This window comes from Ziziphus jujuba, chromosome 11 (genome assembly GCF_031755915.1).
Source record: "Ziziphus jujuba cultivar Dongzao chromosome 11, ASM3175591v1".
Taxonomy (NCBI): Eukaryota; Viridiplantae; Streptophyta; class Magnoliopsida; order Rosales; family Rhamnaceae; genus Ziziphus; species Ziziphus jujuba.
Genome location: NC_083389.1, coordinates 12,287,740 through 12,303,612, shown reverse-complemented (window position 1 = coordinate 12,303,612; position 15,873 = coordinate 12,287,740). Strand labels below are relative to the sequence as shown.

The 15,873-nt window shown below is 33.1% G+C and overlaps 2 protein-coding genes across 4 annotated transcripts; both read left to right on the top strand.

The window, feature by feature from the left end:
• Window positions 1-5,219: 5,219 nt before the first annotated feature.
• On the top strand, window positions 5,220-11,805 carry LOC107422454 (probable ubiquitin-conjugating enzyme E2 26). Of its 3 annotated transcripts, XM_048465526.2 has the most exons (9): window positions 5,220-5,364; window positions 5,466-5,654; window positions 5,793-5,883; window positions 7,763-7,903; window positions 8,028-9,116; window positions 9,202-9,265; window positions 9,564-9,703; window positions 9,787-10,098; window positions 11,180-11,805. In XM_048465526.2, exons 2-9 carry the CDS (start codon window positions 5,611-5,613, stop codon window positions 11,480-11,482), a joined length of 2,184 nt encoding a protein of 727 aa, XP_048321483.2. In that variant the 5' UTR covers window positions 5,220-5,364; window positions 5,466-5,610; the 3' UTR covers window positions 11,483-11,805. The 3 variants fall into 3 exon arrangements, with proteins under 3 accessions (XP_048321483.2, XP_048321484.2, XP_060668699.1); XM_048465527.2 differs by lacking the exons at window positions 5,220-5,364; window positions 5,466-5,654 and having other exon boundaries at window positions 5,788-5,894; XM_060812716.1 differs by lacking the exons at window positions 5,220-5,364; window positions 5,466-5,654; window positions 5,793-5,883 and having other exon boundaries at window positions 7,763-7,880.
• A 1,080-nt stretch (window positions 11,806-12,885) lies between these two features.
• Window positions 12,886-15,693, top strand: LOC107422395 (uncharacterized). Its single transcript, XM_016031831.3, has one exon. The coding sequence runs from the start codon at window positions 12,886-12,888 to the stop codon at window positions 15,691-15,693; it is 2,808 nt and encodes a 935-aa protein (XP_015887317.3).
• Window positions 15,694-15,873: the final 180 nt, after the last annotated feature.

Sequence of the window (15,873 nt, the reverse complement as noted above, 5' to 3'; positions counted from 1 at the left end):
GGTAAGAGTTTTGAGGGAAATTATTATTTTCCAACAGTTATTATTATTTATTTATTAATTGTTGGTATTTGTTCTATTCCTTAATTGCTATTAATATTATTTTATTATCACTAAAGGTGTTCAGTAGTTAGGGTCACTCACTGAGATGATTAACATCTCACATTCTTAAATTCCGTTCCCTTAGGTGCAAGTGGTGGTAGACGTTCTTCCGGAGCGAACCAAGTTTTCTGCTGCTGTTGTGTTTCGAGAAGTATTTCCATACTCTTTCATTTCAGTGTATTGTTTCTTTCAGCCTTGTTGTATTTTTGTTGATTAACACTTCTTAAAGCTCTGTATACTATTGGGACATTTATGTTTTTATTTATGCACTGGACTGTTGTTGTTGTTGAGAAGTGCTGAAATTTGTGGAACAATTTGTAGTTTGCGGGAGGAATAAGGGGATGAGTAGAAGTGTGTTTTCAGTGCAGGTAATTTGTGGTAAGTCCATCCCTTAGGGGAGGCTCTGCCGGATTTTCCATTGGAGGGTCCGGTAGGGTTTTCCTGGGATCAGGGCTTGTCTAGGGTTCCGGGAAGGAATTCTAGACGGGTCCTGACACACAAATTCCTTCAAATCTTGACCATCCAAGTGTATCCTCTCCTTTGGTACGTATAGCAAGAAGTCACAAAGTTTGTCATCAAATTCTAGAATTTTTTTCTTTTTTTGATGGAAAGTCTCAAGGAGCTTTAAAATATTTCATTCATTTTGGAAATTCAAAGAAATCAAATCAAAGGAAAGAGAATATAGTATGTCAATATTTATCCAATTTGTCCTCAACTTCCATGTCCAAATCTGTGACATTTCAGAGACGTTACGCCCGCCTAATCTAATTTCTTGAAATAATTACAAATTAAGTAATCCTCCATGCCATTTCCCTAATCAATACACACACACACACACACACACACACACACACAACCTGCTATACATACATACATACATACATACATACATATATATATATATATATATTATGTATAACATCCTATACACGGAAGTCTAAAATTTGATTATATATGTAATTTTATGAAATATTGTATTACCAAAATTACATCGAATATTCATCATAGCAATATTATACATAGATGCATGGTGAGTGCTCATTATTTTAGCAAAAGTACTTGTAAACACACAAAAAATGGAAAGCATAGCTTCTTTTTTTTTTTTTTTTTTTCCCTTTTTATTTTGTTGCTTCAATGAAGGGGACACAAATTATAAGCTGGAAGACTAATATTAAGATCGTGTAAGAGATGACTCGTGTTAACTATAATTAATTATATAAATATTATAGGGAAATATCCCAGATTTAATTCTTACCGTATACAATATATATATATATATATATATATATATATATATATGCAATTTGACTCTTTTAATTTTTGACTAAGAATTTGACCCCGTTTGAAATTAAAGCAAAAGCAAAATCTTCTTTGGCGTGCGTTCTTTGTATTAGCGCAATTGCTTCTGCAACTTGCCGACTTTTGCTTTCAACATTTTTGTCAAGGGAAGTATAGCCTTACATTTATGTTTTCAATCTTTTTATCCACACAATTAGAAGTAGATATCACGCTTGTCCTCCATAAATCTTCACTTTTCTCTTTCATCATGCATGTCTAAATCAAAATGAAACAAAAAAATAAATAAAAAAAAAAAGAGAAGAAGAAAAAGAAAAAGAAGATGATTATGAATTTGCATAGCATCTCACAGGAGAAATTAATATAATAATTGTTGTTTTCTCTCTTTTAATTAAAGTCTTGGTTGACAGTTTAAAAAAGATGGATATTTTTTAAAACATGTAATGCGTATGGCACACATCTCAATATAATATATATATATATATATATGTATATATATATATATATATATATATATATGTTGCCTTTGAAAGCTTCTAAAATTGATTTCATTGCTTGGATTCTTGAATATCCTATTGATTGTAACATCTGGAAAGGAAACAAAAAAATAATAACAATAAAGAATAAAGACTTTAATATTTGGAAACATAAAGAAGAAAATCAATTCACCAAAAAATAAATGAAGAAGAAAAATCAACTTAATCATCACCAATGAGCTTGGGACAGTAGAAGAGCTAAGCCCAGAAACCTTTTAAGTTTCCCAGAACCTTTTCAAGTTTATAATATTAAAGAAAGCTTTTGAAACAAATATAAAGTGTGAGAGATTAAATAATTTTCTTTATTAAGGAATAAAAAATTGCTTTTTTATTTTATTTTTATTTTACCAAACTATTTATTTACAAAGAATATTGGTATATAGCTGTTGGCACGGCAAATCTTTAGAGTGGAGATTTTAGGCTCATCCCTCTCACATATAGAATTATTCCTAGGGATGATTGTAAAGGTGTTTTCAAACCTCGATAGCATTTGTTCTTAGTTTTTGTTAGGTTGTTTAGCCCTTTTCTTACCCCAAACCAATTTTTTTGCTCTCAAAATCATAAAAACGAATTTCAAAAATATGACCCAGTTCTAGTGAGTAGAGCTGATTATGTTGGATGCGTATCATTTTTTTTCTTTTTTCGACATTATCAAATTAGTTTTGGACACTTATCAAAGAGAGTAAAAAAAAAAAAATATATATATATATATATATATAAATCTGGGAGTTTGGAACGATGATTTTTACGATGGGTCATGGGTTTGGATACAGTTTTGGCGGCCCGAATTTGTTTAAGATGGGCTTATTGACAGGCTAAAACTAGCCCACCTAGATTAGCCGAATGTTTAAATAGACCAATAGAATACAAATGATTACGCCTACGACGTGGCCAATATACTTAGCGTCGGTTTGCAATACTTGTTTTTTAAAAAGAATTTTTTATTTAGAAATTAATAAATATTTAATTATAAATTAAAAATATATATTAAATACTTATTAAATTATTTACACAGACTAAAATAATAGCTTTTTAGATAAATTTAAAATTTAAAATTTTCTAAAATAATTTTAAAATGTTATTATTTTTTTTGTCAACAAAGATTTGTCCTTATTGAGTCTTATGAAATATTTTTATTTTTCAATAAAAAGGTTTTTGATCATTAAATAAAACTTCTGGAAAAAAGAAAAAAAGAAAAAAATACTCTGCCAACGGACTCTTAAGTTCATCCATAAATTTGTTATCTAAAATAGTAGTTTTTCCATAAATTAGGTATCATCTCATTCACATTACTTTAATCAGAAATATAAAAATAATAAATTATTTACTTTCATTTTCTTCTTTTTTATTTTTTTTAGTACAAAAATTTACTAGTACATTGTTAGGCGCTGATAGAATTTGGTATTGCCTTTGCCACATGGAGTGCAAACACAACGAGATGCTTTGGTGTACTAGAGCTTATATAGAAGTGACTGTATTGTATGAAAAAACTCAAGTGGCTAAGTTAGTATAAAACCAGCCAAACTTGTATAAGTTAACGTGACAAAAATACAGAAAAATAATAATAAAAAATTCTTGAAATTGCTTTTTCTTTCTCTTTCTTGCTTTTCCTTCTCTTAGTTTTATTTTTCCTTCTAGTCAAACACAAATTATCTTTGATTTTAGCATAATATCATAGTCACAAATCCAAAAAGTTCTCAATTTAAAATTTAATAACTCTATCTAAATAATTAAAAATATATATATATATATCAATAAAAAAAACAAAAAAAAAAACATAAGTATAAAAAAAAGTGTTAAAAAATTATAAATAAAATAAAAAGTTATTTTCTATCCATTTAAATTTTTTGAATGAGTGGTAATTCAACAGTTGCTATTGACAAATACCAACAAATTTTTTTTAATTATTTACAATAAATTTTCATAATCAATTTTACATTCAAAATTTAATAAATATATATATATATAAAGACATATTAATTCAGATTGTAAAAATATTTGATTTTGGTCAACAAGTTTAACGTGACATAATATCTTTTGACCAACTAATATATCAATGGACCAACCAACTAAGCAATCAGTTATATTATTTTTGGACGATAAGTTTAAATTTTCGATTGGTGACACTGGAATGTCCTTTTAGAAAGTACAATTGGAATAATAATGTCTTCCAAACTTTCTTAAAAATTTGAACGATAATTATTTTTTTTTTTTAATGGAAACAATAATGAATGAAAGAAAAAAAAAATAAATCTTTTTTTTTTTTTAATAAAACATAAATCCTTAAGTCAGCCTGATCAACTTGATTCAAAGGATTTTTTATTTTTAATTTTTTTTAATTTGTAGTTTTAAGCAATACATCGAAAGCACATACCATAGAATCAATCAATTATTATAACAACTTTATAAATCAATCTTTAAAAAAAAAATTTCAAATTAGTAAAAGTCGAAAGGAGATAAGTTTTAGAAATTCCAATTTTTGAACAAATTCTGTAAGCATCATGCATAAAATACGAATGATAATTTCTTTTTTTATTTTTGAAGAAAATGTGAATGATAATTTCAAATAGACTTTTCAATTTTAAAGACAATTAGTTGGGTTCAAATTATAAAAAAAATAAAAATAACAATTTGGTAAAAAATGATTTTGCCAAATCTTTGTTTTTATATTTAAAGAATAAAATTAAAATCCAATTCAAACTTCAAAATTACTCATCCATCTTTTAATTTCTCGTTTTCCAAAAGAAGAAAATGAATTACAAAAGAGTGTTTTTTTTTTTCTTCTTTTTTTTTGGGGGTAAAAATCAAATATAAAAGATTAGGAGGATCATTTTAGATTCGTTTTTTATAATCGTGGTACGTGGCATCCATGCGGGTTTAGATGGCCCACTATTCCCATGTTCACTTTTAAAATGGCCATGAATTATGATAATCGGTGATTAGGGCTGGTAATCAGTCCTTGACAATTATATGGAAAATGAAAAATACCAGTGGGCCCCAATGAATTTGTGTCCTTATCCATATTTTAGGGTTTGGTAGAAACCCAAAACAGCGCGTTATATTAGTCAAAGAGTCAAGTGCTTCTCCACATCAAAAAGAGTAATTTCCACGTAAAGCCGTATATATTAATTTTTAATTTGCCGGCTAAGCAAGTTTTCAAATCCAACGGTTGACAATCGTTGATTAAAATAAACTACTGGAATTGCTATTATGACATGGTGAGAATTCATTGGTAGAGATGAAGAGCCAACATATATCCGCAAACCGTAAAGTCCTGCTCTGAATGGCGCAGGAGGTAATTTGGCGGAAAATCAAGTGCTTTTTTTTTAAAAAAAATAATAAAAAAAGTTTTTCTTAGTATCTTTGTCGTCGTAATCAATGTTGATTTTCCTTGACAAAAGGCGCGAAGCCACAGAGCCAAATTCCCTCTCATGTAAAAGATTCAGATTTTCTCTCACTATAATGTTCTTTTTTTTTTTTTCATTTTTTTTTTCTCTCTCTGCAGACCTAAAAATTGTTTTTAAATGATTTTAGGGAGCGGACGTAAATCGAAAGCAGTTTTGGAATTTTTTTTTTGAGCCGCCGATTAGCTGAGCCTAGCCTCCTTTTCCCTCTCACTGCGGCTTTAATTTTCTTATTAGTGTTATTCTCTCTTTTAACAATCAGTTCAAGCCGATCCATGGAGCCGCCGTCGTTATCCAATTCCGTCCCTAGCAATTCTAAGTCTTTCTCTCTCTCTTTTTTTTTTTTTTTTTTTTTTTTGGTCCTGTCCTTTTTATTGGTTTTCTTTTTTTTTGAAACCCTTTTTCTTTATGCGCAAATTTTCTCACACTTTCCTTCACTTTCTTGGTCTCCAAACAGGAAGCGATTGATTTCAGGGACTATGGATTCCGATGTCGTTGAAATCCCGCCTCCGATGACTCGGACTCTAAAAATGCTCAAAAATAAAGAGGTTAACTTTGAGTAATTCTTTTTCGTTTCAACTGATTAATTTGTTGAATCTTTGTTGATTATGAACTCGGTCTTTATGATTATGATTATGATTATTATTATTATTCTATGGGACTCGATCATTGAAATTGACACTGAATATGTTATTTCGCTTTTGATCGGTTGAAATTTATTTGGTTTTTCTTTTTTTTTTTATTTTTTTTTCTTGGACCATTTTTACTGGTCTTTGTGCAACAGATTTTGAATTACTTGAATTTGATAAGTCAGTGTAGACCTTAACTGTAATATGTGGGATTTTATTTTATTTTATCTTTTTGACGGTTTATATTAGTGGGAATTTTGAACTGCATAAATTAACACACTCTCTGTACCCCCACTTCTTTTTAAGGATTCGTAGTAGGTCTTTTAGGTTTTTTATTTCATGTTGGTTAAAAAAAACTGTTTTTTTCCTCTCTCTTTTTTTTTTTTTTTTTTTTTTTTTTTTGGTATGAACTATGTTCGCAAAGTAAGAGGTATTTAAATGTATCGAAATAAACTGAAAGAAATTGTTAGTGGCGCTTTCTTTATTCTGTGTGGTTAAGAATGAACGAATTTTTCATCAACTGGTTTGTTGATAATTAAGTGATCATTGTAAATTTCCTCTCTTTTTAAGTGCTATTTTATTGAGAATGTAGCGCTCTCCCATTGAGCTAGTTCATGATGCCTCGTGAGGATAGAATCTGGGTCATGTTTGAATTGGATTAGAATGTGATATGTTTTAGCCTTTTGCTAAAGTCCCCTTTTTCTCATAAGATTGTAATGCGTGTTAGCTTGTTATACATTGTTTGTCTGTTTACTCATTAGGTAATTTAACACTTTAAACTCTCTGGTGATATAAATTGATCCTTGTTTCCTTATAGTTGCCCTATTTCCTATCGGGAAGTTGGCGTTGGTTCAATTAGGTCTTTGTCTAAACAATAACAATCTTCTATCCCCTAATTTCGAATATGCCAAAACTCCAATCCCCCACTTCACCTCTCCTGCAGAACCCCAAAAAAAAAAAAAAAAAAAAAAAAAAGGAAAAAGCGGGAAAGTTATTGTTGGGAAAATGTAAATTCTTTGTTTCTGTTGCGAAGTGTCAGGTTTGATTCATCATTCATATACTCTGCTGAGCTGTTTGAGAGTTTGAACTGGCAGGTGTCTCTGTAGAAATTAAATTTTCATTCTCTGTGGTGTGGGCCTGTTAATTGTAGACGCTTAAGGCACCGAACCCTTAATTTATCTTATTATTAAGCAAAAACTGAAAAAAAAAAAAAAAAAACTTATACGTTTATGTGTTTCTTGGAGAATGAAACTGGGAACTTTGCTGCTATTCAATCTCACCAAGTTAAAGTAATTTTCTGACTTTTCTTCTCCTTCCTCCCCAGTGTAACCTAGATAAACTAAATTGGTTAGGATAGCTGCTCATCCTAACCTCTGTAGGGACGAAATTATTGTCCAGATAGGATTTGTTGGCTAAGATATAATTCTGTTAGAAGAGCTAGTAATAACATTTAAGTGATAGAAGTTTCTGCTTTATTGGTATAGGCTACCTGTTCAAATGATCGGATATTATAAGATTGCTAGGCGAAAATGAACTAATTTGTTCTTGTGCTTACCCTGTAATATAGTGTTGGAAGTTTTCATATCGTACATGATCTCATGTTTTCTTTCTATGTTATCCCAACTTTTAGTTAGAGACTAAATATCTTTGTATTTCTCAATGTGATAATGAGTTTTTCTGAAGATTCATGTCCTTAAATGGTGGAATTTCCTTTTCAATTTTTTTAAGTTTTGGTTAGAAACCTCTACATGTTAACATATACTGTAAGTTATTAAGTGTTTTTTCCTCCCTTTTCTAGGTCACTATGCATGATGTGATTGAAATTGATAAGGATGACGATTGTTCCGATGTAATATTCATTGATGAAAGAGGTGACAAAAATAACAAAGGAAAGGCAGTAAAGACAGTTTCTAATGGTAATCATGATCATCAAACTGAGGTTTGTGTTTAACTTTGACAAAAAATCATGACGCTGATTGGTATTTATCATTTAACAGTAAAAATCTGTTGTTTCTGTAAAATTCCTGCTTATCCTTACTGTGGATTATTGTTTCTTTTTAAAGGAAGCTATTGCCAACAATTTATTTGGAACCTCTATTGCGGAAGCACTTGGATTAAATGGAGTTGAATCTTCTAAGAGTTCTGCTCGATCATCGCATAATTTTATCAACCTAGATGATCACAGTTCTGATCTATCTAATGATGACGATGATTATATTGATCTTTGTTCTGAGGAGTTTATGGATGTTGATGAATACTCCATGTTGCAAGCTCACTTTGATAATGTGGATATTCCTTCTGGAATAGAAGCACCAATCCCTTGGTTTTCAGATCCTCTGCAAACTAAGAAGCCAGTTACTGGAAGTAGTTCTGTACATACCAGGAGTCAAACAGAATCAGATGCTGTTGGTCCTCATGGGATCAAGTCATCTTCATCTTTACGGTTATCAGAGACTGGTCATTTCAGCAAAATGTCAATCCCTATGAGCAATTCAAGCTTGCATATCCACGTGGATGGAGCAAGTCACTCTCCTGGAATGCTTCCACACTCTGCCCAATATAAAAACAAGTCAGCGTCTTTTCAACATAAGGGGTCTGCTCCAAATCTTTCACTTGGAGTAGAATCCTCTAAATCTACGTGGTTAAAACCTTTCCAGCGCAAGAAAAAACCAGTTTCAAGTAGTTCAAGTAACTATAATTCTATTAGTCAATTGGATGCAATGAAGCTCCCTTCTGGAGTAGAGCCATCTTACTGGGGACAAAATGTTTCTGACACTGTAAAGAAACAAGGTGCAGCAAATAATTTATATGCTTCAAGTTTGCTTTTGCATACAGACACATTAAATTATGCTCCTGGAGTAATTTCTCAACCGCGGCTGTCACCTTTTGTTAACCATACTGCTCATTCAAGTTTTTTCCAACCGTTGAATTCTGCATACCATCCTCAAGATTCAGATATGTCATGGGGTGTGGATTATGTGCATGCTCAGAGGGATGCTGCTACTGTAGGTAGTTCAACAAACAATGTTCAAACTTTTTCTAGCATGGACAAAGATGAAATTCTACAGAGGTTTAGGCTTTTTAAACAATTTGATACTGTGGAAGATCATTCGGATCATCACTATGCTGGCAAAGGTTCTTCAACTAAACATGTGAGTCATACATTGAATTGCATTGTTAGTTTTAAATTTGAAGTTTACATCTTTTGAGTTTTTTTGTTTTCCCTCGTTCTGACAGCCATCAAAGAATTGGGCAAAGCGGATACAGGAGGAGTGGAGAATTCTAGAGAAGGATTTGCCTGGTGAGGTCTAATGTTCTGTCAATGTGGCAAGTTTTTCATGCTTTGTTTTTATGTTATGAAATTGGGAGTAGAATTTCAATTACTAATATTATGTAATTTCAGAATTGGTTCATAATTATAGCTAGAACTGATAGTTAAGATATTTAGCTGTAGAATGGTTGCGCAGACTGGAGACAGCTGTATTTTGGGTGTTGCTTCTTCCTTTTGCACCACCTTTTCATGTGACCCCCTCTATTTTGTGCACTACAGTTTTTAGTTCTTTATTTGACCCCGTCACTACTTCTTATTCTATCTACAGATACTATATTTGTGAGGGTTTATGAGTCAAGGATGGATCTCTTAAGAGCTGTGATTGTTGGAGCTGAGGGTACTCCCTACCATGATGGTCTCTTCTTCTTTGATGTTTTCTTCCCCAGTGGGTACCCCAATGTACCGCCGGTATGTGATTAATGTTTCAGTTTGCAACATTTCCATTTCTTCTTGCATGATAGTTTTAACAGCTAGGTGTACTTGTATGGCAGCAAGTCCACTACCATTCAGGTGGGCTTCGAATAAATCCAAATTTGTATAATTGTGGAAAAGTATGCCTCAGTCTGCTTAATACCTGGTCTGGCAACAAGAATGAGAAGTGGCTCCCTGGGGTATCAACCATGCTACAAGTTCTGGTCTCCATACAGGGTCTGATCTTGAATCCAAAACCCTTCTTTAATGAGCCTGGATATGCACGGATGAGTGGATCACCAAATGGTGAAATACAATCTCAGCAGTACAATGAAAATACATTTATTCTATCTCTGAAAACAATGGTGTACATAATCAGGAGACCTCCAAAGGTAAAATTCCTGAATTTTACTTGGTATGTTTTATTTTGACCTTGGTGAAGTCATATGTTTTCAGCGTTTGTTATGAGAATTAGTTATAAGTGCTGCTTGACATGCTGTTGTAGTTTCCCAGTGGTCCCATTACATCTGTTAATTTTTTTGGGAGAAGTCACACTCACTTGCCCGCCAAAAAATATGATGTGAATTTATAGAATTTAATTAAATATGAGAGGTGGGTTATATATCTTGTTGCAGGGTTCTGGGAAAGATTAGATTTTTTGGATGTTATTGAAAGGTTTTTCCCACTAATTCTGTATTTGCTGTATATTTTGTAGAGTTTGCATATATTGACACAAAATATTAAAAAAAAAAAAAAAAACAGAAGATATATTTTGAAGAGTTAGATTCTTGTGATAGAAATAAGTTAGGGAGGGATCTTTTCTAAAGTGTTCCTTAGTATTTAGAAAGGAGAGGAAAATATGAGATTCAAGTTCATAAGAATATAATAATCTAGGGGTCCATTTAGGATGCATGTTTGGATTGGACTGAATTATCTCAAATTCCCTAACTTAAAAATAATCCAATCTAGTCCAGTCTAGTGCCGCATCCCAAAAGAGCTAGTTGACAACCTGTTTGCTATGCAATGATGAAATGGAATCATAACCTTGTAATCATGCCATCATTTGTTGTTTTGAAGGTTATCCAAGGTCCTGTAATCGTGGAATATATTCATGATAAAGTCTTTATTAAACTCTATAGTACCATTGTTTATTATTTTTAACTGGTAATGGTAAAGCCGGTAATCTTCAGAGTAAAGTTCATTTAAAATAATTTTTTTGGGATTTATGCACGCTTTTCTTGAATTATTATTCTCCTCTGTTGTCATAATCAGCGGTCAAAAAATTCCCACTTTTGAGTACTCTAGGCCTATTTTTTAACTTTATTTGTAGGTAAAAACTATCCTTTAGAAATTCTTGTATTAATTGCAAATACCATGCAAATTATGTGTGCATGTGTGTGAAGAGTTCATGTTTGACATATGCTTGTGCTTTTGTACGTACAACATCTAACATCCATTAACGGGCTTCTGCAGCATTTTGAGGAGCTCGTTATGGGGCATTTTTACAACCGTTCCCGCGATATTTTGGTGGCATGTAGAGCATATATGGATGGTGCTCAAGTAGGTTGTCTGGTGAAAGGTGGGGTTCAGGATGTTGATGAGGGCGACAAGAGCTGCTCAAAGACTTTCCAGAATTCTTTGCCTTCTGTTGTTCAAATGCTTATCAAAGAATTTTCTCAAATTGGAGCTCCTAAGGACTGCGAGGGTGACAAAGTTTCGACACCCACAGTAAATGGAAATGAGCATACCAATAATTTGTCTCAGGTTGCAACATGACTGCTTTCTTTAGGAAAGAGTTGGTTGGTCCGAGACTTGACAAAAATTGTTTTACATTAAAGACGTTTTACTTAGGTTTTATGTCAGTCTTTCTGACTAGTCTAGACTTATAGATTATATTTTGTTTATACCCTCCCTTTCTATTCATATAGTTTTTGCATATTGTATATAGGTAGAAATGTGGATGGGATTTATAAGTCTTGAGGATTGGGTTTCTGAATTGGATTTTTAACATTATTCTACTTAGAAATAAAAGTTTCTTGACCGAAATTGTAAAGCTGAAAATGTTGGCATACGAAAGTAGCTATATTTTTATTTTGTTATTTTACTTTACTCTGAATTATTATATATATATGTATATCTTAAATGAAATTTATATCACAATTAAGGAAGAAATTAATAATTAAAATATTTCGTTTTAGGTGAACAAATTCTATTTTTCTCTTTTCAAATAGATCTTTTTAATTTTTTACTTCAAATATTTTTATGAACATCCAAACTGTTGCACAATTTGGACTTGTCTTTTTGTGGGGCTATTAAGAAGAAGGTTTCTTCAAGTAAAGAACAAGTCTGTGATGACTTGGGCAATGTTTGTCAAGGATATTTAACTCTTAGCTACGGCTTATTCCTCCTTTAGCCAAATAGTCAGCAAATACCAAGTCCAAAAGCCAAATTATGGAATCTTGATTTTCTGTCTCACAAGACGGAGTTGTCAAGGCATGCCCTTTTTTTCCAAGTCAACGATGACTTCATAATTTTCCCTTTTTTTTTTTTTTTTTTTAACCTCAAAAGAAGCCAATTTAATGGTCCTTTATAATTTACCGACGCATAAAAGATAAAACCTTAAATTCCCTTATATCTGAGTCAACAAAATTATGTACAAAATTTTAATAACGAAAAAAACAAGAAAAAAGAAACAACAAAATAAATGCCCTTTATTTTATGTATATTTTACTTGTCTTTGATCCTCGATGCACTCAAAGAACATCTAAACGCAACTAATAAACAACCTAAGATTTTTTTTTTTTTTTCACATTTAATGGTTTTTAAAATTACCGTGATTGGCACGTAGATATTTAGCTTTGTAAGTGTCGAAAAGAGTTTAATATATAGGTTCATATCATTGTCCATAAAATTGTGTTTCTCCATATACTGGCCAGCAATTTGTACCCTTATGCTTAGCAGTATCTTTAAAAAAATATATATAAAAAATAAAAAATTAAGCACCCTCTATCTAGCAGTTTGTATCAATGTGAGGAGAAGTCTACTAGGAATATAAAAAATTCACTAAAAGTTTCTATAGTATTTTATATATTTCATATAAGATAAGCATAATTATTTCTACTTCTTCTTCTTCATCAACATCATCATCATCATTTTCTTGTTCCATTGAGAAGTATTCCATGGCTATTTTCAAACTATCATGTCTTATACTTCTCTTCCTTCTTCCCACCACCTCTTCTTCCTACTATGGTTCAGCCCCAACCGAATCTCAAATCTCTTATGCTGATCACTGTGCTTCAATCGTCCCTAAACCAACCCAAGAACAGTTTCATTACACCAGATTTTCATTGCCAAGACATACTGGTTATTACAAAGGAGGTAGCAATCTTCTAATCAAAAACTCATCCTTTGGTGTCCCTGCAGTCACCTCCCTTATATTTCGTATATGGAGTATCCAAGCAGCCGATCATGTCGAAGGCTTGTTCAAAATTTCCGGCTATATTGTGTTTCATAGAGACGGTACGTACTACCATCTTCGCAATTATACACACAGCCCGCCTACTTACTATTCAGGTGGCATGTATTATGATGAGAAGCAGTACTACTATTCTAAACATAGAGGCCCGGTCAGGTTTAGTCTAAATGGGTTCTGGTCAGAATCATCTGGCAAGCTTTGTATGATTGGATGGTATTATAGTCGTCAATCTCATTCAGGTAATTCACTGTATCAACCTGCTGTTCTTAAGCTGTATAATTTCAAGAATTCAACTACTGCTGTTAATGGATTGATAACCGGAACATTAGAGAGCTTGTTGAATTCTGAGAATGATCCAAATTTCTTCAAACCTGTCTCTATTATGATCCTTCCTATGTTTAATTATGAGTACAGTCTGGTTTCTAAAGAAAATGTTTCTGGGTTACTGGTTCAAAATTATAGTTCTCCCGGTTTGCCACTTACTTCTTTCCCAAGGCAAACTTTCTGTTCACTGTTTTCAAAGGCAGTCAATCTTTTCGATTTGAGATTTGCAGGCCATTGTGGCTTCTCTGCAAAGAATTGTACTCCTTTTGGTAGGGAAACTGAATATTTACCTCTTGTTGTGTCGTTCAGTGAAATTGAGTGTTTAGAGCATAAACAAAGGTTGAGAGCTCTGATAAAATTCTCATCTAGTAGATATGATGAGCCCTTCAATCCCAATACAGCTTTGATTGGAGAAGGATTGTGGGATTCAAAGAAGAACCAGCTTAATCTTGTTGGTTGCAGATTTCTAGGTTGGACCGAGGATTCTTTTGCTGATGCTCATGTGGGTGATTGTTCAATAGGACTAAGCTTGAGATACCCATCGATCTGGACAATTGGAAACAGTAATAGCATTGTGGGGAATATTTGGACCACCAAAAATGTGACAGAGTTGGGTTACTTTGACAAGATCAGCTTTAAACGTTCTTATCTGAACTTGCCCATGAGGGTTTCAGGCTTGAAGTACCAGTATACGAAAATTGACAAGGCAAGAAAGTTGTGCTCAAGAAAGAAGCATGTAAATGAAGAGGGGGCAATATACCCATATCCATTTTCTCAAGACATGGGTTTCGACCTGAAGCTTAATAGTGCAAAAAGACTAACAGTGTGGGGCTATTCTTCTCCTCTCTCTGTTGGTAACGAGCTCTATAGCCAGTTTTGGTATTCGAAACATTACTCTAACTCAACCTTCGCAAAGACAAAACAGATCAATATCAGCTATCAAATAGGCATCAGACTGCTTTATGGTGCAAAGTTGAGTAATGGGGTTTCTATTTTCAACATGTCTTCGAGATCAAGTTCGAAGGTGGACATTTCTGCTGAAGGGATCTATGATTATTCAACAGGAAAGCTGTGCTTGACTGGCTGCAGAAATCTTGACTTAAGTGATCAATTACCAATAGATATTGGTTCTGGGGATTGTGAGATTCGTATAGATATCCAGTTCTCTGGAAGGCATTCTAACTATAGTTCAGGTTTCATCAAGGGAAGCATTGGAAGCACAAGAAAAAAGTCTGATCCCCTTCATTTTGAACCTCTGGACTTTGCCTCAGCTGCTTATGAAACATCCGTAGCATTAGAATCCATTTCGAGGATGGATGTGGAGATCGTCATGGTTCTCATATCCACCACTCTTGCATGTGTGTTTTTGGGAATACAACTCTTCCATTTGAAAAGGCACCCTGATGTGCCTGCCTGCATTTCGCTTTTCATGCTTGCGATTCTAACAGTGGGCTACATGATACCTCTCATGCTTAACTTTGAAGCCCTGTTCATGAAAAGTCCTAATCGCCAAAATCTCTTGCTTGGAAGTGGAGGATGGTTTGAAGCTAATGAGGTAATTGTAAGGGTACTGACTTTGATTGCTCTGTTGTTACAATTCCGTCTTTTGCAGTTTACGTTGTCAGCAAGATCCTCTGGCGGAATCCCAAATGAGTCCTGGATTGCTGAGAAGGAGGCACTGTTTGTTGCTTTACCATTATATGCTGCAGGGGCTTTGCTCACCATGTTTATGACTTGGAGGAAAAGCAATTATGATCATGTTTTGCTTACCTCTTCCCTTACTAGTTACCAGGAGAATCGCGTTTTGGATGCTTTGAAATCTTATGCTGGTTTGGTCTTGGATGGATTTCTTTTGCCCCAAATCCTTCTTAACATCTTCAGGAATTCAAGAGAAAATGTTTTGTCCTGGTCCTTCTACATTGGAACAACTTTTGTTCGTCTGCTACCGCATGCTTATGATCTTTACACGGCTCAGACCACTGATAGATACATTGACAGGTCCAACATATTTGTGAATCCTGCTGCAGACTTCTACTCAATTGCTTGGGATGTCATTATCACTTTCGGAGGTCTGCTTTTTGCGTTGATCATTTTCTTGCAGCAGAAGTTTGGTGGTCGTTGCGTCCTTACTTTTAGGTTCAAAAAGTTGGATGTGCTCCAGAAGGTGCCTACTGCAAGTGAAACATGATTTCCAAACCGGTCTTCCACAGAAGTTAATGGTTTCTCGTATCGCTGTTAGGCTTTTCCTTTTCTTGTTTTTCATCTTTTTTTCCTTTTTTTTTTCCTTCACTTTGTAAGCATATAAATTAAGTTTTATGTTTTGGGACTTCCAAAATTTGCAAGTGAAATTTTATGTTTTGGGACTTCC

Excerpts from the sequence above, each read along its gene's own strand:
- LOC107422454 (XM_048465526.2), top strand. The coding sequence starts at position 5,611 with ATGGAGCCGCCGTCGTTATCCAATTCCGTCCCTAGCAATTCTAA. Across the intron at positions 9,266-9,563 it reads TCTAGAGAAGGATTTGCCTG|ATACTATATTTGTGAGGGTT; the intron begins GTGAGGTCTAAT and ends TTCTATCTACAG. Across the intron at positions 10,099-11,179 it reads TAATCAGGAGACCTCCAAAG|CATTTTGAGGAGCTCGTTAT; the intron begins GTAAAATTCCTG and ends GGGCTTCTGCAG.
- LOC107422395 (XM_016031831.3), top strand. The coding sequence starts at position 12,886 with ATGGCTATTTTCAAACTATCATGTCTTATACTTCTCTTCCTTCTTCCC.